Here is a 26,055-nt window from a genome sequence, read left to right as displayed (position 1 = left end):
GGAACGACCATCCAGGCCCATGTTCAGGGCATTCAAAATGTGGGCCCGGCCCAAGGCCTCTTGGTACGGGAATGTCCAAGGGGGGACGGGCCTAGTGTAATTCTAGGCCAGACGGGGGTCCGGTATGGTTATCCGGGACAGTCATCCGAGAGATATGCAGACAGCTCGGACCCCCGGCGGTATACGTGCCTGGTCCCGGAGCCTGGTAACGGTCCGGGCCTGTGGTAAATGAAGAGGGACAGAGGTAAACGAACTCGGATCACGTCGTCCCTGGTTGGTGGCAAAAGCATCCGGGACCCTGAAGCCGCCCCACTCCGCATGGATGTTGTCCCTACTTTTCACCTGCAGAAAAGGCCACCTCGGGATCGCACGTCGTTGTTTCAGATCTGCATTGCCAAGTACTCTGACTACTCTTGTCCCCTGAATCTGCCTCGTAACTCGAAATGTCCAGACCAAGAGCACCGTTTTTTCGGGCGAAATATAGTTCTTGGGCCACCTTATTGGGCCTTAACTGGTCTAGGTTTTGTGTATGTTTTACCTTTTATATTGGGTTTCCACCAGAGAGGCCATGAATATCCATATCTCTAATGGGCCCGGGCCATACCCGGCCCAGACCCAGTGTTCCCATGAGCCTATAAATACGGGCAATAGAACACTGGAAAAATGATCTGTCTTCGACTCATATATAGTTACTCTGGGCAACCATGAAGAAAGACTGTATTAACTACGTGCGCAAGTGCGAACAGTGCCAGAGGTACGCGAAGGTCCCACGGGCCCCCCCGACAGAAATAACCTTGATGACTAGCCCCTGGCCCTTCGCAGTGTGGGGGATCGATCTCGTCGGATCCCTCCCGACCGGGAAGGGAGGGGTAAAGTATGCCATCGTGGCCGTGGACTATTACACGAAGTGGGTTGAGGCGGAGCCCATGAACACAATCACTTCCAAAAAGGCCTTAGATTTTGTCATCAATAACATAGTGTGTCAGTACGGCCTCCCCTACAAAATCGTGTCCGACAACGGGAAGCAGTTCGACAACGCCCACTTCACGGATTTTTGCGAAAGGCACGGTATCGTTAAGAGCTTCTCCGCGGTCGCTAGGCCCCAAGCAAACGGGCAGGCAGAAGCCGTGAACAAAATCCTAAAGGGGACGCTGAAGAAAAAAATCCAAGCCAGCAAGAGCAAATGGCCCGAGGAACTGCCCCGCATACTATGGGCTTAGCGGACGACCGAGAGGACATCAACTGGCCACACTCCCTACTCCATGGTCTATGAATGTGAAGCCGTCATCCCCATCGAAACGACCATCCCATCTCACCGGCGAGACACGTATGACCCCGCCCAGAACCACGCCTTACTCCAAGAATCGCTAGATCTCATCGAAGAGATCCGGGAGGAATCGCAGGTGGAGCTAAAGACGTAACAAGGCAAGATCGCACGGCACTTCAACTCCAAAGTAAAAGGCCGAAAGTTTGGAACCGGCGATTTGGTCTTGCGAAGAGTCTTCCCTGCTACTCAAGACCCGGGAATGGGGGTTCTGGGCCCAAATTGGGAGGGGCCGTACGAGATCCAGCACGAGGTGTGCCCCGGGACATACCGCTTAAAGCGGCTCGATGGCTCAGAAGTCCCGCGAGCCTGGAATGCGGAGCATCTCCGTAAATACTATCAATAGTCAGGAGAGCGGTTCCCAGTTTAATATTTTCGTTGTAAACAATGTACGCCTCAGGGAGACCTTTTTTCAAACAATGAAAATGGCGTGTACAAAACGTCATAAAGGAATATTGTAAAACAATGTTAATCTTTCTCAAGTGACCCCAGACCAGTCTCCGCTCACTTGCGGGGGGTATCCCGGGTATAAGCGATTACCCGGCGGGGAGCAAGCTCAGGCTAGCTTCGGTTTGTAAGAGGACCAAGCCCAAGGCCGGTCCCACCCCGGACGAGCGATGTCCGGGGGTATAAAATAAAGAGGATCGACCTCAAGGCCGGTCCCACCCCGGCGAGCGATGTCCGGGGATAAAAATATAGAGGACCAAGCCCAAGGCCGGTCCCACCCCGGACGAGCAATGTCCGGGGATATAAAATAAAGAGGACCGAGCTCAAGGCTGGTCCCTCCCCGGACGAGCGATGTCCAGGGGTATAAAATAAAGAGGACCGAGCTCAAGGCCGGTCCCGCCTCGGACGAGCGATGTCCGAGGGTATAAAATAAAGAGGACTGAGCCCAAGGCCGGTCCCACCCCGAACGAACGATGTCCGGGGGTATAAATATAAAGAGGACCGAGCTCAAGGCCGGTCTCGCTCAGAAGAGTGATGTCCGGGGACAAAAACATAAAGAGGATCGAGCTCAAGGTCGGTCGCGCCCCGGACAAGCGATGTCTGTTAGGACTAGTTTTGGTATGTTTTATGGCGTGTTTTAAGATGCAATTTTAATCTTTTATTTGGTTTTGTGCGATATTATGTCGGTGTTTATTGTGTTTTTCAGGATTAAGTGTGGTTATGAAGGAAATAGTTTGAAATTGAAAGAAAAGCGCTTAATTCTTGAAGAAACGGTGTTAAACGGGCTAAGGGATGGAAGCTAGGTGAAACCGGGGGTCAAATTGAGGATTTGGTGAAAAAATGGAATTAGAGTCGCAGCTCTATGGTGTAGAGCCGCGGCCCTATGAGTTACAGAGAAGGAAAAACAAATCTGTCAACATTAGAGCTGAGGCTCTATCAGATAGAGCTGAGGCTCTATTAAAATCTGAATTAGAGCTGCGACTCTATCAAGTAGAGCTGCGGCGCTACATGAAGTCAGAGAGGAAATTCGGGTCGCGAAATGCACTAGAGCTGCGGCTCTATCAAATGGAGCCGCGGCGCCAGTCCGTACGAAAGCCGAAGTTAGGGCATTTTTCAAGGGCAATTTTGTCATTTCGCACATAATTAATTAGGGATTATAAAAGCTTTCTTAATGACGTTTTAAAAGAAAAAAATGAACCTAAGGAAACGGCTGAAGACACATTGTAGAGGATTGCACGCGGAATTGAAGAACTCATCACAGTTTTTCTTCTTTTCTACTTTGATTTTCTGTATTTTGGATGTCTTTTATTTCTTCTGTGGTTATTATGGATTTGATCATGAACTAAACTAATTTTCTAGGGTGTTAATGGATTCTCCTGAACCTTTATTTTAAATTAATGCAAGTTTTATGATTTCAATTTTATCTTGTGATTTATTCAATTTGATTCTAATGCTTGTGAATGATTGATCACCATTGACATGAAATATATGATTTTGATTCGAAATCTGAAAAGTGAGAATTGAATATGCTGTAATTGAATAAACATAGATTTCATATTAGGACGAGAGTACCTGTGTGGTCTGTGTAGTTTTAGGGTTGTTAATCTTAATGCCTATCTTATGTTTATTTATCACAGAGATGTAGAAAATTTGCATAAGATTGAGACTTATATATCCTAGTACGAATACAAGTTATTATTGTTGACCTGCTATCACAAGAGAATAATTGAATAGTAAGATTTGTGTTAAGGAGAATTAAAGAGGATGGTTGATGAAATTAATTGCCCTAGTTTTAATCCATTGAATTTTCGTAATGTTATTTGTTTTCAGTTATTGAAGTTAATTTTAGATTTTTGTTTTACAATTTTAGTTAATTCTTGTGACTCAATTATCGTTAGCCAAATAGAAATAGGAATTAAGTTTGGGTACTTAGTATACAGTCCTCGTGGGAACGATCTCACTTACTCTTTATTACTTGTTACGATTACGTGCACTTGCGTATCGATTTTACACGAACAAGTTTTTGGCGCCGTTGCCGGGGACTGTTTTTACTAATATCAAGAAAGTAATTCTTTTTCTAATTTGGTTACCTTTCTTTCTTACCATTCTCATTCTGGTTTTCTGTGCACTTTGTGATTTCAGGTACTCATATAGTTTATGCGACGACAGGGGTCTGAGTCAAGGGTGCCTGTTGATCCGGAAATTGAGAAAACCTGTAGAAGAAATCGGAAACAGAAAAGGGTAGAAAAAATGGCTCAGAACAGAGGTAACGGAGGGGTCGACAACATTGCCCATGGTAACGATGAGAATAGAAATGCTGGGATAGCAGCGGATAATGTTGGAGGAATAGGAGTTGCACCAGTTCAGCAACCAATGCAAAGAAGTTTGCGGGACTATGTGTTACCTACTGTAACGGGGGCACAGTCGTGCATTAGACCTCCAACGGTTGAGGCTAATAATTTTGAAATTAAGCCTGCTATTTTGCAAATGGTACAATCATCAGTTCAGTTTGGGGGATTGCCAACGGAAGACCCAAACTTACATCTGGCTAATTTCCTAGAGCTCTGCGCCACATTCAAGATGAACGGAGTGACAAACGATGCAGTGAGGTTGAGACTATTCCCGTTTTCATTGAGGGACCGAGCAAAGAGTTGGCTTATTTCTCTGGAAGCCAATTCTATAACAACATGGGAGGAGCTAACTCAGAAATTTTTAGCAAAATTTTTCCCACCATCGTTGTTTGCAAGGTATAGAGGTGAAATCAACAATTTTCACCAAAAAGATGGTGAATCGTTGTATGATGCGTGGGAGAGGTTTAAGGAGCTGTTGAGAAAATGTCCCCATCATGGAATCGAAAAATGGATGCTAGTCCATATTTTTTACAATGGTTTGTGTGGTACTACTCGCACAATCATAGATGCAGCGTCTGGAGGAGCGTTCATGAGTAAGAGCGCTAATGAAGCTTATGATCTGTTGGAAGAAATGGCTATGAATAACTATCAATGGCCATCAGAAAGAGAAACCACTAAGAAGGTGGCTGGAGTGCATGAATTGGATGCCATCTCAATGTTGTCCGCTCAAGTGGCAACATTAACCAAACAGTTACAGCAGAACAACATTCAAGCTCAAGCTCCAGTTATGCAGATGCAGATTATGTGTGAGTTATGTGGGGGACCTCATTTATTTGAACAATGCATAATGAGGGATCTTAACAATATGCCTATGGAGCAAGTGCAAACAATAGGTAATTTTCAAAGGCCCTCAAATAACCCATACTCAATGAACTACAATCAAGGGTGGAGGAATCACCCTAATTTCTCATGGACAAGTGGTCAAGGTAGTCAGCAGCAGTTTCAGCAGAGCCAACCTCAGTACCTAAGGCCTCCTCCTGGATTTTATCAATCACAAAATAGACCACCACAACAACAAATACCTACGAGGCAACCTGAAGCACAACCTGATGTACTTAATCAATTTATGACAGAAACGAGGGCATCTATTCGAAGCTTGGAAACTCAGATTGGACAGTTGGCCACGCTTATGGCAAACCGAGCTCAAGGGAACTTTCCAAGCACTACTGAGGTGAATCCAAAGGGGAATCCTAATGAATAGTGCCAGGTGATTACCTTGAGGAGTGGAACAGTGTATGAGGGACCAAGTATAGAGAAGAAAGTTGAGCAGAAGCAGGATCAACAGGCACCTATCACAGAGAACAAGCAGAAAAGGGGTAAAGTTGAAGAAGTAATGAGAACCTTGAGACAAAGCAGCCAGAAATAAGCATAGATCACCATATAAAGATCCCATATCCTCAGAGGCTTCAAAAGAATAAGCTTGACAAGCAATTTTCTAAATTTTTGGATATCTTTCGAAAGCTACACATCAACATTCCTTTTGCCGAAGCACTTGAACAGATGCCGAGTTATGTGAAGTTTATGAAAGAAATTTTGACTAAGAAAAGGAAGCTAGAGGATTATGAGATAGTGGCACTTACTGAGGAGTGTAGTGCGATACTTCAAAAGAAGCTACCTCCCAAGCTTAAAGATCCGGGTAGTTTCAACATTCCATGCTCTATAGGGGGTTCAATGGTGGCAAAGGCTTTATGTGATTTAGGGGCTAGTATAAATCTAATGCCTCTATCTATTTTTCAAAAGTTAAAATTGGGAGAAGCTCGGCCTACTACCGTGTCTTTGCAAATGGCGGATCGATCACTGGCTCATCCTAGGGGGATCATAGAAGATGTGTTAGTAAAGGTCGATAAATTCATCTTTCCTGCAGATTTTATTATTCTTGATATGGACGAAGATGAAAATATTCCAATTATTCTTGGAAGGCCATTTTTAGCAACTGGTAGGGCCTTAATAGATGTGCAAAAAGGTGAGTTGAAGTTGCGAGTGCAAAAAGAAGAGGTAACATTTAATGTTTTTGCAGCAACGGAGGTTCCAACTTGTTGTAGAGTTGATGTGGTGGAAAGTAAGGGTGATAAGCTGAAATTTACTAAGAAGAAATCTATGGTTGAAGGTGGCAAGCGAACAATTCGTCATAAAATGAAAAAGATCTTTAGTGAGAAAGCTCGATTGTTTCATGAGCGATGGAAAGTTCCAAAAATGTGCAATATCAAGAAACGAGCATCTTCTCATGATATTATGGCTCTTAAGGACATGAGGGGTGGTTTGGATCCGAGTTGAATTTAAGAAAGTGGTCAGCGTCCGGCTAAATGACGTTAACGACAGCACCCTTGAGAGGCATCTCAAGTTTATGTTTTCGTTTTTATTTTTATTTTTATTCTATTTTTAGTGGAACAATTCTATTTTATTTTATTTTTGTTTAGTTTTTTTTTTTAATATTTTATGTAATTAGAACCGTGAAAAACGTGAGAAAAAAAACAGCAAAATAGCACAAAAGTTGAATTAGAGTTGCAACTCTAATGTGATCAGAAGGGGAAGTGCCAGAAAATTTGAATTGGAGCCGCAGCTCTACACACTAGCGCCGCGACGCCAATTGGGCCCAGAAATGCAATTTAAGGGTTTCCATCAGAATTTTTTAGCACGACTCCCACTCCACCACCTCTTCCATTTTAATGTTATACAATGGGGTCTCAGGTAAGTCTTTTCTTTTTATTTGAGTTTAACATTGGGGACAATGTTAGTCTTAAGTTTGGGGGAAGGGATTTATTTTTTTAGCTTTGCTGTTATTTGTTGTTTTTCAAGTTTAGTTTTAGTTGTTATTGTGTTTGAGTCTAGTTTTCACGGGGTTGTTAGAGTGTAAACCAATTTGATAATTGTTTGCCAATGAGATTGAATGATTGCTGTGTTGTATAATCCGAAGGAAGAGTTGTGCATATAAAAAAATCTGTGTGCTTGATTGAAATACTTTGTCACTTCACTGTAGTTAATTGGATACTTGTTTGAACTATTGCTCATAGTTGTAAATGTGGGAGTTGAACTTTGTATATGCATGATTGAATTTGGATTGTGGATTGTACAAGTTGAAATTTTTTTAGAACTTGCTTGCTTGCTATTTGAGACGAAATCCTAAACAATACGCACATAAGAAGAGGATATAGGCCATATTTGGAACGTTTGAGCCTTTCAAGCTAACCCTTATATATTTTTATCCCTAGTTACCCTATTTGAGCCTTACAATTGACCTTTTTCATTGCTTAACACATGTTTTGAGCCCATACTTGTATTCGTATATTCATTATTCCCTTTGTCCTATACCATGAGCATAAAACATATCTTTTGATTGGAAGGGGGAGTGAATGTTTAAGGGACATATGGAGAAATATGTGTTACTCAGTGCATATAAAAAAAAAAGATTGAAGAAGAAAAAAAAAAAAGAAACAAAAGGAGAAAAGAAATTATAAATTCAGCATAAACTACATTCCTTAAGTTATTTACTGGAAAATTTAAGTTTGGGGGAATGTAGTGAAAAAAAATGTGTGATGAATAAATAGTCAACTCTTCTCAATCTTGAAAAGAAAAAAAAAAGGTAACAATGGGATGTGAAGTTGAGTTAAAGGGATATGTTGTTTGGTTTGAATGCTTATGGTATACTTGAGCCTAAAATGTCTTCTCATCCACCTTTACCTAAGCCATCTATTACAAGCTTTGTAAAGTCCTATTGATTTTTAAGTGTGTAGTTGTTTACATTAGTGGAGAATAGTAAGTAAAGCAAGCATATGGATTAACCATGTTGAGTGGATTGATGGTGAGAATTTGACATGCATAGATTGGTTCAATTCTTTACATTTACTAGTTATGGGTGAATGAGCATGAGTATCGATGAATTACAGTGAATAGGTGAAGTATTTTGATTGAAATTCTGGATTAATTTTTGAAGTGGCACATTACTTTTCTTTAGAATTATATGCATATGGCATTCATGAATTTTGAGGCTATTTTAATGGTTGTCAATTTGGGTTGTTTAGGTTTATAGAGTCTTAGTTGTATTCTTTACTCGAGGGCGAGTAAATGATAAGTTTGGGGGAATTTGTTAGGACTAGTTTTGGTATGTTTTATGGCGTGTTTTAAGATGCAATTTTAATCTTTTATTTGGTTTTGTGCGATATTATGCCGGTGTTTATTGTGTTTTTCAGGATTAAGTGTGGTTATGAAGGAAATAGTTTGAAATTGAAAGAAAAGCGCTTAATTCTTGAAGAAACGGTGTTAAACGGGCTAAGGGATGGAAGCTAGGTGAAACCGGGGGTCAAATTGAGGATTTGGTGAAAAAATGGAATTAGAGCCGCAGCTCTATGGTGTAGAGCCGCGGCCCTATGAGTTACAGAGAAGGAAAAACAAATCTGTCAACATTAGAGCTGAGGCTCTATCAGATAGAGCTGAGGCTCTATTAAAATCTGAATTAGAGCTGCGACTCTATCAAGTAGAGCTGCGGCGCTACAAGAAGTCAGAGAGGAAATTCGGGTCGCGAAATGCACTAGAGCTGCGGCTCTATCAAATGGAGCCGCGGCGCCAGTCCGTACGAAAGCCGAAGTTAGGGCATTTTTCAAGGGCAATTTTGTCATTTCGCACATAATTAATTAGGGATTATAAAAGCTTTCTTAATGACGTTTTAAAAGAAAAAAATGAACCTAAGGAGACGGCTGAAGACACATTGTAGAGGATTGCACGCGGAATTGAAGAACTCATCACAGTTTTTCTTCTTTTCTACTTTGATTTTCTGTATTTTGGATGTCTTTTATTTCTTCTGTGGTTATTATGGATTTGATTATGAACTAAACTAATTTTCTAGGGTGTTAATGGATTCTCCTGAACCTTTATTTTAAATTAATGCAAGTTTTATGATTTCAATTTTATCTTGTGATTTATTCAATTTGATTCTAATGCTTGTGAATGATTGATCACCATTGACATGAAATATATGATTTTGATTCGAAATCTGAAAAGTGAGAATTGAATATGCTGTAATTGAATAAACATAGATTTCATATTAGGACGAGAGTACCTGTGTGGTCTGTGTAGTTTTAGGGTTGTTAATCTTAATGCCTATCTTATGTTTATTTATCACAGAGATGTAGAAAATTTGCATAAGATTGAGACTTATATATCCTAGTACGAATACAAGTTATTATTGTTGACCTGCTATCACAAGAGAATAATTGAATAGTAAGATTTGTGTTAAGGAGAATTAAAGAGGATGGTTGATGAAATTAATTGCCCTAGTTTTTAATCCATTGAATTTTCGTAACGTTATTTGTTTTCAGTTATTGAAGTTAATTTTAGATTTTTGTTTTACAATTTTAGTTAATTCTTGTGACTCAATTATCGTTAGCCAAATAGAAATAGGAATTAAGTTTGGGTACTTAGTATACAGTCCTCGTGGGAACGATCTCACTTACTCTTTATTACTTGTTACGATTACGTGCACTTGCGTATCGATTTTAAACAACAATGTCCGGGGGTATAAAATAAAGAGGACGGAGCCCAAGGCCGGTCCCACCCCGGACGAACGATGTCCGGGGGTATAAATATAAAGAGGACCGAGCTCAAGGCCGGTCCCGCCCCAGAAGAGCGATGTTTGGGGACAAAAACATAAAGAGGACCGAGCCCAAGGCCAGTCCCACCCTGGACGAACGATGTCCGGGGGTATAAATATAAAGAGGACCGAGCTCAAGGTCGGTCCCGCCCCGGACAAGCGATGTCCGGGGACAAAAACATAAAGAGGACCGAGCCCAAGGCCGCTCCCACCCCGGACGAACGATGTCCGGGGGTATAAATATAAAGTGGACCGAGCCCAAGGCTCGTCCCGCTCCGGATGAGTGATGTCCGGGAGACAGAAGCATCTGCTTTGCCCCAGGGCAAAGCCATGGCCTAAAGCTGATAAAAGGAGAACAAGGTTCCAAGTTAAACTTAGTCCCGTTGGCTGTGGCCTTGGGAGCCAGGATTAAAAACTTGGCGGTTAGATCTGAAAACTCGGCAAGTTAAGTTAGCGGGTCTGGCCCAGGCCGTTGGAACCGGGACCAAACCCTCAGAATCAATTAGGCGCGGCGATAAGGTGAAATTTCTACTCGGAATAACGACAAGAAACTTATATAAAAAAAAAAACCAGAGAAAACTAGTGTTTTGAACGCGTACACGTTCGAACAAAAAATTACAAAGAAAAAAAAAAAAAAAAAAAGGGAGGGCCAGGATTCCGCCCTAGACTCCATCCGCCTGGAGATCCGCGTCCTCCTTCTCCTTAACCTCAAACTCGGCCCGCTTTGACTCTGGATCGGGGAAGACAAGGAGGTTCATACTCTTGTCCTTGCACCAGGCCATGTAAATGGCCTCCTCGAAGGTGACCTCCAGCATGTCCTCTGCCTCCTCATTGTCGCGGCGGGATGCTTCGTGCGCCGCCTTCTCCTCAAGAAGAGAATCGCCCAGTTCGCAGACCCGGTCCTTCAGGGTCTGGATCTCCTCCTTGTCCAGAACGGACTGAGCTGCGGTTGCTTCCAAAAGTGTTGCCCACTCGTCGACCTCCTTCGTTTTCCGGGACAGAGCCTCCTCCAGTCCGGCCTTGGCGCGGTCGAACTCCTCACGCTCCGCCTAGGCACGAGCCATCTCCTGGCCAAGGGCCCCCTTGGCGTCCTCCCTCTGCTTCACGGCTGCCTCTAGCTCCAGCTGGGCCGTCTCCATCTTCACGGCCAGTTCGGCCACCAGGTCCGCACTCCGATGGGACAGCAGACCAACCTGGAGAAAGGAAAAGTTAGTAAAAATCCTCATCAAGTAAGAAGGGTAAAATAAAAGATGAGAACTTACCGCAGTGGCCTAATGGCGGAGTGCCTGGGAGATGAACAACACGTTCGGGTTGGCTATCGTGGCGTACCTCGTGAGCTGGAGGTTGGACATGGTGTTCCCCACCTGCTCCAGCAGGTCAGCCGCCAGGGGGGCCGTGTCCTGTCCGAGTTTAGGGCGGAAACCCGTTTTGGCGGCTAGCCGATCCACGATCGGTCGAGGAGCACTGAACTCGGCCGGGCGATTCGAAAACAATGCTTGACGGCAGATCGTCAGGGCCCTGTATGTTTCGTCCCTCCAGCCTTGGCCGTTTTCCCATGTCCGGTTGATCAGCCGGGACTGCTTGTCCCACAAAGCCGACTCCCCCTCCTCGAGAAGAGTCGGACGAATGGGGAGAATGGGCAGGGCAGGGACCTCCTTTGCGGCTAGCCGACTCTCACCGTATGACTCGTCAGCCGAACCACCCCGTCTCGTCCGGGGCCTCTTCTCGGTATCGGCTTCTTCGACACCAGTGTCCAGGCCCTTTTTCCCGGAGCTTCGGCTGGCCGCTGCACCCGCCTCCAAGTCAATTACCGGGTGTTGGGAGAGGGCGGAGACTACAGCCTGCTCCATCGCTTGAATGGGGACCGTGGCAAGGGCTCCCCCACCGGGACGAAGCTCCGTCCCGAACACCTCCTTGTTAAGGCTGGGCTCCGGGTCCGCCACCTCATTTGCCTTCCTGGCCGCTTTCCTGGGCACCCTATCCTTGAGGCACTGCCTCATCTCGCTGGTGGGAGTAGACATGCCGGAGTCTCCTGCAAAAACACAATAAAGGGAATTAGTACGGCAAACCAAAAGAAACTACTTCAAGACTAATAATGGCCCAACGAGAACCCTCATCTATTCCCTGGGCGCAACTCAACTCCTCTAAAGCGAAGGAATGGATCTGATCCCCCATATCGTCCGGGTTCAAGAAATTCCCGTATTGAAGGAACCCGGATAGGAACATGAGGGCCTCCGAGCCTATGGGGACGGGAGACGAGGGTCTCGTCTCTCCGTCAGCCCCGAACGCGGGGCCTCGGAATACTAGCCTATCCTTAGCTAAGTCCTCGACGTGGGGAGCATAAGTTAAGATTAGAGGGGAGTTACCTCGCCCTGATGCCCTAGCCCCGGGAGTCCCCGTGTTCGGTAGGGCGTCCTCGAAGAGCTCCTCCAGCTCCTCCGAGGTGGACGCCTCCGCCTGGCTCCATCGGTCTGCGCCTTCTTCTCCACCTCCGCGATGTGATCCAGGGTAAGTTGTTCCCGGATGACGACGTTCTTCTCGCAGGCGATGCCCCGAAGGTTCGGGATGACGATGGTTTGGGTGGCCGTGAGCATCCCGACCAATCGGAGGTTGTTCGTGTTGACGTAGCTGCCTACGTCCAATTCGTCCACGCTAAGCTCGGAGTAAAGCTTCCTCCTCTCCATAATGAACTTGGTGAGGGGAGTTTGAGCGAAAGGCCCTGCCACCGGAAGACACGATGAGAAACGACGAAGAAAAGTGAAACCAAGAAAAAGGAAGAGGACCAGGAAGGTACTTACCCACTCCCTGGAAGTCCAGCAGCAGTGTGGGGTTCTTCTCCACGAGGAACCCGTACGTCATGAACCAGTAGTGACTGACGTCCGGGGGGTGCTTCCACGAGCTGGTAGGGGCGGGGTAGCTACTCCGCGGTTTCAGTTTGTAGAAGCCATCCAGGGTTTTGTCCTTGACGTTGACCTGCGGCTCCATCTTGTAGACTTACAAGACCTCCGCGGGAGTTGGCTCCGCGATCTCCTTCGTGATACAAAACACTCGCCATCCTGCGAGTAGCCGGTACGTTTGCGGCAGGAGCTGGAATGATGCGATCCCCACAAACGTCAGGAAATGCACAAAGTACTCGTGAAGTGGGAGCGTGGCTCCCGCGCTGATGTGGCCAGCGCTCCAGGCCCCGAACCCCTCAACGGACGTGTGCGCTCGTTCCTCGATCTTGGACATGCGGTTGTAGAAGAGTCCGGGAGTGGATTCTATGCCCAGACGCTGCTCTAGGAGGTACATCATCTGGTAGTTCCGGAACAGGTTGGGTGCCACGTCCATTTCCCACCTGTTGCCCTTGGGTGTTCGAGACTCAGCTATGACGACAGGAGCCCTGTTGACTTCTTCCTCAGAGTGGAGTGTGACGCCCATTGTCATAGTTGATTTGGGAATACAGAAAGAAAGCCAAGCAGTCAATACCTAAACCCAAGAAAGTTGGTTGTGGTACGGGGGGTCTCCTAAGGACTGCTTGGAGCCCCTGCGGATCGGGTCCGGGATCACCAAGGAACCTCGAGACCCCGATCAAGAACGGAAGAACTAAGGCCCCGCCATCTGTCCGAGAAGCCTCCGGATACGGAGCTGCCCGAACCAGGCGGCCTTCCTAACAACTCCAAAATGTATTCATATTCTAGCAGCCTAAAAAAGTGAATTAAAAGAACAGCCCAAGCCCACATATTCATCAAGAAGGTCAGAAGGACTTACGGTGAGTTGTTGGCCTGAGAGGATGGTGGTTGTCCGAAGATAAGGACGACAGGATGTCATTTTTGAAGTGGTGAAGCCGGTTCAACAGCTCATCGATAGGGCACTCCCCGGGCGTGCTCTCAGGTGGATGGACTGATGCTGGGGGCGTTGGAAATAGGCGACGATGTAGAGCTAGCAGACGATAGTGGGTGTCGTCGGCAATATCGGACATGCAGCGCTCGGGCAAAGCTCAGGCGAAACTGATCAATTCTTAAGATGGCTCGAGAGTGTAAAGGTGTCAAGTGAGCGTCTGCGAAGTATTTATAAAGGCCCCAAATCATGGTCCCTGATCCAACGGACAGGTGTCTCCCCATCGGACGGTCCAGAATCGTGCAGAGGTATTGATGAGCCCTCTCAAGCCGATCCTCGCCATCCCAAATCTAACGGCCCAGGAGGGGCGGATGCCAAAAGTCGCCCCATCCTACGGTCCACCTTAGCCCAAAGGTGTTAATGATAGACCACCTTAGCCTAGGCCTAGCGACCCTTGAGATGGCTAGGCGACCCTTCAAGATCCGTGCAGCAATCACCTGGTGATACGTGTACCCTTGACACGAAGCGGGATTAAGGTAAACGTACCCGGACACTGGTAAACGGTCCGGGCCCAGCACACGGCTAGCATCACTGCCCTCAATCACGGACCCACGATCCCAAGCAGGAACTGGGAAGACAACCGTGCGAGCGTCCATGAGCAATGCAAGCCTCCTCCTGGCGGGCCTAGGCGAAGGCTTGGGGGGTAAATGTTATCCCCATTTCCTGCGTGGCCCCGGAACGACCGTCCAGGCCCATGGTCAGGGCATTCAAAATGTGGGCCCGACCCAAGGCCTCTTAGTACGGGAATGTCCAAGGGGGGACGGGCCTAGTGCAATTCTGGGCCAGACGGGGGTTCGGTATGGTTATCCGGGAGATATGCAGACAGCTCGGACCCCCGGCGGTATACGTGCCTGGTCTCGGAGCCTGGTAACGGTCCGGGCCTGTGGTAAATGAAGAGGGACAGAGGTAAACGAACCCGGATCACGTCGTCCCCGGTTGGTGGCAAAAGCGTCCGAGACCCTGAAGCCGCCCCACTCCGCATGGATGTTGTCCTTACTTTTCACCTACGGAAAAGGTCACCTCAGGATTGCACGCCGTTGTTTCAGCTCTGCATTGCCAAGTACTCTGACTGCTCTTGTCCCTTGAATCTGCCTCGTAACTCAAAATGTCCAGATCAAGAGCACCGTTTTGTCGGGCGAAATATAGTTCTTGGGCCACCTTATTGGGCCTTAACTGGTCTAGATTTTGTGTATGTTTTACCTTTTATATTGGACTTCCACCAGAGAGGCCAAGAATATCCATATCTCTGATGGGCCTGGGCCATACCCGGCCCAGACCCAGTGTTCCCATGAGCCTATAAATACGGGCAATAGAACACTGAAAAAAGGATCTCTCTTCGACTCATATACAGTTACTCTGTCAAAATATAGAGAGAAACTCCATTGTAAGCTCTAATACAACTGACTCGTGGACTAAGGCTAATTAACGCCCCAACCACGTAAAAATCCTGTGTTAATCCTTTAAATTCCATATCATTAGTCTTAGCAAATATTCATTAGTACAGTTTCCGAAAATCTCGGTAAACAATCATTTATTGATTTTTAGTGTCATATTGGTCTTAATATAACATTTTTGTGATGCGTATAGATTGTTGTATGAAAACCTACCTTTAATTCTCGTACTATATTATTAGAGTGTTGCTATTAGGCACCTTAAGGTGTCTAATACCACATGAAGTGTCACTCTATAGTTGGTTAGAGATAGTCCATAATATTTATTAAATTCAAATGTGTGGAACCTGATATTGAATTACACCAATAGCCGTACACCACTTCCTTGTGGTGTTGGGCACCATTGGTGCCCTTTAGCGATTCTCATATCTATATATACTTATATAAATGAGAGTCATATGGAGGTGAGGTGACAACCTAGAATCATATATATAATTTATCTATTTTCTTATAATTTGCGATTTCTTTATTTAACAAAATAATTATTAACAATTTAAAAAATTCCTTTAGTCTCACATGATTTACAAACCATTGCGATGTTATACTTTTTAGGCTATATATAAAGTATCATTCATTAATCTATATCTATTTCTATATAGGAATGACAGCTATAGGGAGGTGAGGCAACTTCCTAGAATAATTTATATATGATTTATCTATTTTATCATAATTTGTAATTTTTTTATTTAACAAAAGAATTATTAACAATTTAAAATAATTCATATAGTCTCACATGGTTTACAAGACCATTGTAATGCTATACTTTTAGGCTATATTTAAAGTATCATTCATTCATTTTAATTTGCAATATGTCCAAATATTAATATTTTTTTTTCTTACATAGGTGGTTGATTTAACTCAATCTTGCTAAATAATTCTTTTTAGTCATATTAATATTTAACATATTATTTATATTTAAATATGAGTCAATGTGGCTTTCTAAAATCATTTATATATGATTTATCCTTTTTTGTCATAATTTGTAATTTTTTCTATTTTTTATTTAACAAAAGAATTAATTAATTATTTAAAAAATCCATATAGTCCCACATCGCCATTGTGATGATATACTTTTAGGCAATATATAAATATATATTGTAAGAAGAATGTATATATATGACCTAATATAACAAAAAATGTATATATGTATACTAGGTATAAGTAACGGGCAATGTATGTTTACTTAGTTTTATTTAGATGCAATTATATAATATAACTTAGATATTTTTGTATTTTGAAATTATTTTTCAGTTATTATATTTATTGTATTAATGATTTTTTTCCTTTAGTTATATTAAAAAGAGTAAATTGCGCCTAAAATACTCAATGCTTTCAAAATGTTGCACTTTTATACCCAATTTTTTTTCGACAGTAAATATACTCAATGTCTTTAAAATGTTGTACTTTTATACTCAAACTTTTTTTTTTGTGGTAAATATACTAAATATTTTTAAAATGTTGTACTTTTATACCTATTTTTTTATTATTTTAAAAAATAATAAGAAAGTCAACGAAAAATATAGGTTTTTTTTTAATTATTTTTTAAATTTAAATTATTTTCTCTTTCTTATTATTCCTTAAAATAACTATTTTAAATTAAAAATTAATAAATATTTTATTAACATTAATAAAAAATGATTTAAAATAATTAAAAAATATTTTTCCATCAAACTAAAATATAAGTTTTTTTTTAAAAAAAAAAAGAGTGAAGGAAAAATATAAGTTTTAATTATTTTGATTAACTTTTAAATATAAAATGATTTTTTTTATTATTTTGAGAAAGAATAAGGAAGTGAAAATAATTTAAAATTTAAAATATAATTACAACCTTATATTTTTCTTTCACTTTCCTATTATTTCTCAAAATAATAAAAAAAATAGGCATAAAAGTAAAACATTTTAAAAATATTGAGTATATTTACCGCATAAAAAAATTAGGTATAAAAGTATAATATTTTAAAGACATTAAGTATATTTATTGCAGAAAAAAATTAAGTATAAAAGTAGGGTAGGTAACTATTTGATATCTTGTGTTTTTGCAAAGTATCATTTTGGTACCCTCTGTTTTCAATAATGCTCATATGGTACCTTGTATTTTAAAATATTACATATTTGATACCTTAAACTCAAATTTAATTAATAAAATTTTACTAATTTAATCAAACTGCTGTCAATTATGTAAGTTCCAAATTTAAATTTAATTATTTAATTACATATAACTGATGACAGTTTGATCATATTAACAAAATTTTATCTATCAAATCTAAGTCTAGGGTATCAAATATGTATAATTTTAAAATACATGGTACCATATGAGTATTATTGAAAACAGAGAATACTAAAATGATACTTTGCAAAAATATAGTGCAAAAATATAAGATAACAAATACGTAAATTCCCATAATATGATCAAATATTTTAAAAATATTAAATATTTTAACAACAATTTACTCTATTAAAAAATTATTTTAAAATATTTATATATATATATAAATTTATATGAAATTTTCTAAATGACGGCGAGAAGAGCTGTTCTATTGCCTAGTTATTATACAGGGCTTGGTGGGAACACTTCACAAAATCATTTATTAATACCATTTTTACTTTTGATATTTAAAAACACTTTGGAAGATGTGTTTGAGTGTATTAGTTGCTTCTTGTAAAAGAGTTTTTCGTAAGGCAAATAGTCAAAAGCTGAAAGTTATACCAACCAAACAATTTTAAGTACTACTAGACAAAAGAGGTAGATAAAGAGAACCACATTATTAGCTAGATTCCAAACTAAATAGATATATGTTCCTTTTTCTATTTCACATTGCTGGCTGACATTTCACGTGTCAGAAATTTCATACCAAAGTGTTTTGTCTTTTTCTTCCTTTGCATGACACACAACAAGCATATGAATTATATAGATCAAGAATGAATGGACCATGATACGCGTTTACAACTTTTATCCGAGGTTCGTACTTTTTTTTTTTTTAGATTTGGACTCGTTATTTGTTTAGATTTTGTATTTTAATAAATTATTTTTAAAATTTTATATTTTCTAAAATAATTCAAATAAATCCTTAAATCTCATTTTGATAAAAGTTTTTTGAACTAAAATCACAAATAATTCATCAAATTAACAACTCATAACAAAAATACAGTTATTCTGCCTAAGAACTGTATTGTTATATTCAATTTTTTATTCATCAAAATCAAGTTTAGGGGCCTATTTGAATCATTTTACAAAACACATGGTCCAAAAAATAATTTGTCAAAACAATTTTTTATGTTTTGATAAATTATTTTTTAGACTTTGTGTTTTTTAAAATAATTCAAATAAATCCCTAAACCCGATTTTGATCAAAGTTTTTTTTTAACTAAAATCACAAATAATTCATTAAACTAACAACTCAGAACAAAAATACAGTCATTCTGTCTAAGAACTGTGTTGTTATATTCAATTTTTTATTCATCAAAATCAAATTTAGGGGCTATTTGAACCATTTTACAAAATACAAGATTCAAAAAATAATTTGTCAAAACACAATACCTAAACAGATAATGAGCCATGAGCCAATACAGAATGGCTAAAAAGTTATAAACATTCTATATAAATAGTAGGTAATAACCTAAGTTTTCAAGCCAACAACTCTTAAGAAAAAGAAAAAGAAAAAGAAAATGCTGAAGCCTCAAGTTCAGTCGCAGTGTAGTCAAAGCACCTTGTTTCTTTCAAACAATAAGCCCTTCATCAATGGAGATGGCAGTAGTATTGGTTCGCCATTACTACAAGTCTCTCTGACACCCTCAGTATTAGTATGCCCTCAAAACAAAAACCTTCGTGTTGCCTTCTCTCCAGGCAACATAAAAGCCAGTAGTAGTTTTCCTCGTATATTTAGTCGAAGCAGTGAGAAAATCACTAGGGTTACAGCCAACGTGACCGTGCAACGTAAGTCTCCAAAGCCTGTATTGGAACCCAACTACATTTCTGAGAAACTCCAGTCTGTTAAAGATAAAGCTGACGATTTTCTGGGAGTACCAGATTTCAGTCTTGAGCTTATTAGTGCTGAAATTGATCCTGGTAAGTAGTACAAATTCTATATATATAAAGTTAATTTTAATTTAAGTCATAATAAATAGCTTTCATTGAATATATATATATATATCATCAATTCTAATAAATATTAAATATAACTTAGATATATATGTATTTTATAACATTGTCTTGTTGTTCATAGCTTTGCCGAGTATATGCATTATAGATGAGAACTGACCATATTTGTCAAAATATATAAATGTAACTTATATATATATTGGGAGGTATGAACATTATTTTTGCCACTATTGGGTAGGAGTATTTTACTTAGAAAAATTATAACCTGAATAATTTAATGTGATGAAATTAGGGTTAATAGTCTATTTTATACATATAAAAAAATAGGCACACACGTGCATATATTAATGTTTGAACACTGATTTCGATACTATAAATTATTCTAAATTTCTCAAAAAATGATGAGACGCTTGCTAGTTATAAATACTATGTACTCCATCATATAAAAAATAATTATATTATAATTTTTTGATATTTGAAAACGAAAAACAAACCCTACCGATAAAGACAAAAGTAACATCCCACAAAAACATTATCCTATATATAAAGTTTCTACTTATAGAAAAAAAAAGTTATATCTTTATTATTGAATGACCTTTCATATATATGTGTTATTTTTATATTTGTTTGTTTTTTTTCTACGAAGAAACTGGAAAGCAACGAAAGGTTAAAGGTTTTCCAGAGAAGAGTGGTCTTCAATTGTTTAAAACTGAAGTGAAGTACGAAACAACGATTAATGTTCCAATAAATTTTGGAGAGGTTGGTGCAATTATTGTGGAGAGTGATTTCGAAAGAGAGATATACATTAAGGACATTACTCTCTCTGGCTTGCCTTCTGAGCCGAGAACCCTTAATTTCTCATGTAACTCCTGGGTTCAATCTAAGCGTGATGTTCGTAATCCAGCTGAGCATTTAAGGATCTTCTTCTCGGATAAGGTTAATAATTTTATTTTCGATACATGCACGATTAGTATAATTTTTGGTATTTTTGGTACATAAATAAACTGCAATTTTAATTATTTTACATAACAGTATATATAATGTTGTTACAGGGTTTTTTTTATAAATTTTCAGAAAATTCTGATGCCGAAATCTAGATTCAAACAGCTTGTTGCACGCATGTTTATTTTAAAATTTATATACACGACTGCAATAAGTTATTCAAATCCAGATTTATGATTTCTAAATTATATGAAATTTTCTAAAAATTTGTGAGAATTTCTTGTAACTACATTATACATTGAAAATACTAAAAAGTCACTTCCCAAAAAATTTCCATTAAAATTTATGATTAATTAGTTGTAATATGGGTAAGGATTTTGACCCGTTAGATGATAAGTTTAGAATTAATAATATATATACTTTGGGTGAGTTTTAATCAAACTAAGCCCAAGTACGTACATTATTAAATCTAAGACTAAAGCCAAGTACATATAAAATACATAATGGACCAGAAACTGCATAATAATAGCTAGTTGTGTTTATTTTTCACAATTAATTTTTCATTTTATCAACACAGTCATACCTGCCATCACAAACTCCAAGTGGGTTAAGGAAATTGAGAAAAGAAGAGTTGGAAAAGTTGAGAGGAGATGGAAAGGGACAGCGCAAGAAGTACGACAGAGTATATGACTACGATGTCTATAATGATCTTGGAAAACCAGATGCAATTGACACAAAAAGGCCTGTACTTGGTGGTAAACAACACCCTTATCCTAGACGTGGAAGGACTGGGCGTCCACTTTCCCAAGGTAATTAACTTCTTACACTTTAGTATGGAGTAAAGTAAAAGTTTGGAAATAGAATTTAAATATTTTCTTACTTCTAATTTTAAGATGGTAAAGTTAATAATTTGTGTGAGTATCACATATATTTTAAGAGTAAAGTGAATCATTTTGTACATAAGAGTTTAATATTACCTCCATTCTAAATCTCTTTACACTTTCCAAGGTAACTTAAGTACTCAAAACAAACATATCCTTAATGATTTCTACTTATAAATGATTACTTTAATATTAACCATTAGATTAAAATTAATGGTCCATATTTATAGTCGTTAATTAATATTTTTAAAAATAAATTTTGATTTTTTCAAATTTTTGGAATTGTTACCTAATGAAAAAAAAAAATGTATTTATTATGAAATATAATATTGTAAATTTTTTATTTTTTAAATGTATGTAAATTTCTAGATACATTGTGTTTGGTAAAATTTTTGTTTTTGAATTTTTTAAACACAAAAATGGAAATATTATTTTATTTTTGTTTTTTATTTTTAAAAAATAAAAATATGTTTGATAACTATTTTTGTTTTTAAAAATAAAAAATAAAAAATTTGTTTGATAACTTTTATTTTTATGTTTTGTTTAGCAATATAAAATGAGGTGGTGATTTCAAGAAGAGAAGAAAAAAAAAACTAAAAGTTGAAAACAATTTAAAAAAATTTTGAAAGTGAAAATTTTCTATTTTCACAAATTTAATAAATTTTGTTTAAAATTTAAAAAAATAAGAAATAAAAATAGAGTTACAAAACACCATTTTATGTTTAATTGTCAAATTTTTAATTAATTAAATAAAAAATTGTTTTTTTAATGGTTACCAAACAACACTGTAGTGTCTCTCATTAGTTGGAAACATCATTAATTATGGCAAAAAAAAAATTAAATTCGAAATTAACGTAGAAAAAAAAAATTTATATATCATCAAACACAAATTATATATACATTTGATTATATATATATATATATAACACAATGTAGTTACAATTAATATACAGATCAATCGTCTGAGTCAAGGAGTGGAGGATTTTATGTGCCAAGAGATGAAGCATTTTCAGAAGTGAAGCAGACAAATTTTATCTTTAACCTTTTGTTCGCTGTTACACATGCCATTTCACCCATCTTGAAAGGTTCCTTGACCGATAATAAGTTCCCATACTTCACCTCCATTGACGTACTCTACAACGAAGGCATTAAAGTTCCTTACAAAATAGGCTCTGACGGTAATCGATTCCAACTCCTCAAAGCCATCGGATCTAGAGTCTACAAAGCTGTTCTAGATGCAGATGATATGTTACAGTTCAAGCAACCACCACCAATGGACAGTAAGAAAATATATATATATATATATATCCATACACATATCTTGATCAATACAAATAATATCTGAATAATAATTCAATCATAATGTTTTGGGGTTTAACAAATTTTCATTTTCTTTCTTGATTTAGAGGACAAGTTCTTTTGGTTTAGAGATGAGGAATTCGCTAGACAAACTCTCGGCGGTCTTAACCCTTGTAGCCTTCAAGCGGCGAAGGTGTGTACCTACTTTGATATATATATAGAAACTAATGTAGTGGTCCCTTTGAGGTGGTGTTTTACATGAATAAATTTACTTCTATCATAGAATATTAAAGAATATTGCTATTTGACACCTTAAGGTATCCTACACCACATTAGTTGACACTTTATGGATGGTTAACGATACTTCATAACTCTTATTAAAGTGAAATGTGTGAGACCTGATATTGGATTCCACCAATAACGGTATGACACTTCTTTGTAGTGTTGGGTACCAATGATGTCCTTTAGCATTTCTCAATATTAAATAATAGAAAAAAATGAGATTTTTTGTGATATTTTTTTTTATAAAAAAAAAAAGCAAGTTGTGGACTTATTAATTTAGTGACAAATTGTTGTGTGCATTTTTTTTTTTTTATAGGAATGGCCATTGAGGAGTAAACTTGATGCTGAGGTCTATGGCCCACAAGAGTCAAAAATCACACCAGAACTCATTGAGAAACAACTTAAACCTTATGAATACACTTTTCGTGACGTACGTAGAAATTTTCAAAACTAGCTAATGAAGAATATATACTTAAATATTATATATATATATATATGATTATGAAACTAATAAATGTTGTGTGTGTATATATATAGGCCAAAAGAGAGAAAAAATTGTACATGTTGGACTACCATGATATACTTTTACCATATGTAAGCAAAGTAAGAAAACTTCAAGACAGAACACTGTATGGATCTCGGACGTTGTTTTTCCTAACTCCACATGGAACATTGATGCCTTTGGCCATTGAGTTGACTCGGCCACAGATGGATGGAAAGCCACAATGGAAGGAAGTATTCACCCCAAATGATACTTGGCGTTCTACTGATACTTGGCTTTGGAGACTTGCGAAAGCTCATGTTCTTGCGCACGATTGTACTTATCACCAACTCGTTAGTCACTGGTACATAAAAATAATGTTAACATTTCAGTTAAAACTACTTAAATTAATGTTAATATACTGTAATAACTCTAGACAAATGACTAATTGGTATTCATTTTTGCAGGCTAAGAACTCATTGTGCCGTAGAGCCTTATATAATTGCCACAAACAGACAACTAAGTGCGATGCATCCAATCAACAGATTACTAGGGCCACATTTCAGATACACAATGGAGATTAATGCTAAAGCTCGAGATAAACTGGTCAGTGCAGGTGGTATCATTGAACAAGGGTTTGCCCTTGGACAATATGTTGTGGAGTTTAGCTCTTTAGTCTACGATAAACAATGGAGATTTGACCTACAAGCACTGCCAGCTGATCTTATTCATCGGTACGGAAAAATATGAATACTATTATACCATATATTATATATCCAAACATCAAAACTTATTCTGACTGTACTTGTTATCAGAGGATTGGCAGTTGAGGACAAGAGCTCTGAACATGGTGTACGGCTAACAATCGAAGACTACCCTTTTGCCAACGACGGTCTCTTGATATGGGATGCCATCAAAAACTGGGTGACCGAGTACGTCAACCATTACTACCCCAACTCGAGCGAGGTGGAACGTGATGAAGAGCTACAAGAATGGTGGAGGGAGATCAAAACAAAGGGTCATCCGGACAAGAAGGAGGGGTGGCCGGACCTGAAAACGCCTGAAGACCTCATCGAAATCGTGTCGAACATAGCATGGGTTGCGTCGGGTCTCCATGCTGCTGTCAACTTCGGACAGTATGCTTATGCCGGTTACTTCCCAAATCGGCCGGCGAATGCGAGAGCCAATATACCATTGGAAGAAAAGGAATACAATCCCCAAGTTTGGAAAGACTTTAAGGAGAATCCAGAAGACGCGCTTTTGAGGTGCTTTCCTTCGCCGTTCCAGGCAGGGCTGACGGTGGCCGTCATGGACGCGTTGTCTACTCATTCGCCTGATGAGGAGTATCTTGGCCATACGATGGAGACTGCTTGGGGCTTAGACCCTGCTATAAAGGCTGCCTTTGGACGCTTCAACGCGAGGGTGAAGGAGATCGAAAACATTATTGATCGAAGAAATGCTGACGAGAATTTAAACAATAGACATGGAGCTGGGATTATGCCTTATGAACTTCTCAAGCCTTTATCTCCACCTGGTGTCACTCACAAGGGGGTCCCATACAGTATATCCATTTGATCAATGTGTGGTCTTGAAATATTTGCTATGTTTTCTCATTTAATAAATGATTCAAAAGTACTACTAAGTGCTAGAATCATATATATATATATATTTGTCCACGTACGAGTATAGCAAATTTCATTGTGTGTTTTGATAAGTATGTGATATGTATGAACTTCATATATAAGAGCGTGACATAGTTGTTCTATGTAAAATCATTAAAAATTAATAAAATAAACTACATGTGTGTTATTTTTGTGGATTCGATTGAGGAAAAAGTTGTATTTTTATTTATTTACCAGAATAAGAGAATGAAGGAAAATGAGTGGGAGACCTTTCCCGCTCTTTCTTTTCCTTTCTCCTCTCATTTCTTCCTCTTTTTTTCTTCTCTCACCCATGACAAGCTTATATATATATATATATATATATATATCCCTGAATGTGAGCTCACAAGGCTAGAGCTATTTGGAAAGAGTTTAACGAAAACCTCTCAGAAGTTTGCCAAAAAGTTAAGACAAACTTCTATGAAGATGCTTTATTTATAGGTCTGAAAAATTACAAGATGAAGGCTCAAGAAGAGCTTAACAACTAGCTAATACCACAGTAAACAAGACAGATAAGAGTTAGTTAGAAAACTAACTATAATTACAACAACTGTAGAGGGTCTTAAGGTGGATATTCCTACAGGCGTAATCCATGTTATGGGCAGGTGGCAACCCCTTGTGTAATGCTATCCAATCAGTTGGTGGAAGTCACGTGGGTGATGTTTGATAAGGGTATATAGGGGTGAAGGCTAGTAGTGGTTATAGACCTTATATTTAGAAGCCCTCGGATGAGTCCCCTTTTAAGATTTTTGTGCACTACCAAAAAAAAAAAAAAAAAAAAGGGACTTTTGCGACCAACCTATCTTTGCGACCACAACTAATGGCATTATTTGCAGCAAAATTTATATAGATTTATGAAACTATTTGCAGCGAAAGAAAACTATTTACGGAGAGTAGATCGTTGCAAAAAGGGTTCAGATTTGGTAGGAAAAACTCCCGCTAATCTGATTCATTCGCGGGGCTATTTGCATTATTTGCACCGAAATTGGTCGTTGCTAATAAGGTCAAAAAATTAGTCAACTATTTCAGAGGGAAATGTTCGTGGTTATTTTCATGAGGTTATTTGCGGCGAAATCATAAGTATTTGCGGCGACATGATTGCCGCAAATACTTTTAAATTTTTAATAATTTTTTAAACTTTTTTTAATTTTTCTATTATTTAACTACAAAATAAAATTTATTAATTTTTTTTATTTCAAGAAGTTAATAATTTTAAAGAAAAAGATAACTTTTTTTTTACTCTTTTACAAAAAAAAAATTTCACAAAAAAATATTTTAGTTTTAGAAAATAATTTACCTTGGTGTTAATAATAT

At 38.9% G+C, this 26,055-nt stretch overlaps 2 protein-coding genes and 1 non-coding gene across 3 annotated transcripts; 2 read left to right on the top strand and 1 right to left on the bottom strand.

The window, feature by feature from the left end:
• The first annotated feature begins 3,928 nt into the window (after nt 1–3,928).
• LOC133789704 (uncharacterized) lies at nt 3,929–5,383 on the top strand. Its single transcript, XM_062227477.1, has one exon. The coding sequence runs from the start codon at nt 3,929–3,931 to the stop codon at nt 5,381–5,383; it is 1,455 nt and encodes a 484-aa protein (XP_062083461.1).
• Nucleotides 4,517–4,623, bottom strand: LOC133793088 (small nucleolar RNA R71). The gene has a single exon (XR_009874549.1). It is a non-coding gene; the product is annotated as a small nucleolar RNA R71 (small nucleolar RNA).
• Nucleotides 5,384–18,724: 13,341 nt separating the features above from the next.
• On the top strand, nt 18,725–24,889 carry LOC133790354 (linoleate 13S-lipoxygenase 2-1, chloroplastic-like). Its single transcript, XM_062227960.1, has 9 exons — nt 18,725–19,162; nt 19,842–20,131; nt 20,715–20,946; nt 21,972–22,298; nt 22,425–22,510; nt 22,916–23,029; nt 23,137–23,444; nt 23,548–23,814; nt 23,896–24,889. Exons 1-9 carry the CDS (start codon nt 18,763–18,765, stop codon nt 24,653–24,655), a joined length of 2,784 nt encoding a protein of 927 aa, XP_062083944.1. The 5' UTR covers nt 18,725–18,762; the 3' UTR covers nt 24,656–24,889.
• Nucleotides 24,890–26,055: the final 1,166 nt, after the last annotated feature.

This window comes from Humulus lupulus, chromosome 7 (assembly GCF_963169125.1).
Source record: "Humulus lupulus chromosome 7, drHumLupu1.1, whole genome shotgun sequence".
NCBI lineage: Eukaryota > Viridiplantae > Streptophyta > Magnoliopsida > Rosales > Cannabaceae > Humulus > Humulus lupulus.
This window is presented reverse-complemented; position numbering and strand designations above follow the sequence as displayed.

Excerpts from the sequence above, each read along its gene's own strand:
- LOC133790354 (XM_062227960.1), top strand. The coding sequence starts at position 18,763 with ATGCTGAAGCCTCAAGTTCAGTCGCAGTGTAGTCAAAGCACCTTGTTT. Across the intron at positions 20,947-21,971 it reads TGGGCGTCCACTTTCCCAAG|ATCAATCGTCTGAGTCAAGG; the intron begins GTAATTAACTTC and ends ATTAATATACAG. Across the intron at positions 23,445-23,547 it reads CACCAACTCGTTAGTCACTG|GCTAAGAACTCATTGTGCCG; the intron begins GTACATAAAAAT and ends TCATTTTTGCAG.
- LOC133789704 (XM_062227477.1), top strand. The coding sequence starts at position 3,929 with ATGCGACGACAGGGGTCTGAGTCAAGGGTGCCTGTTGATCCGGAAATT.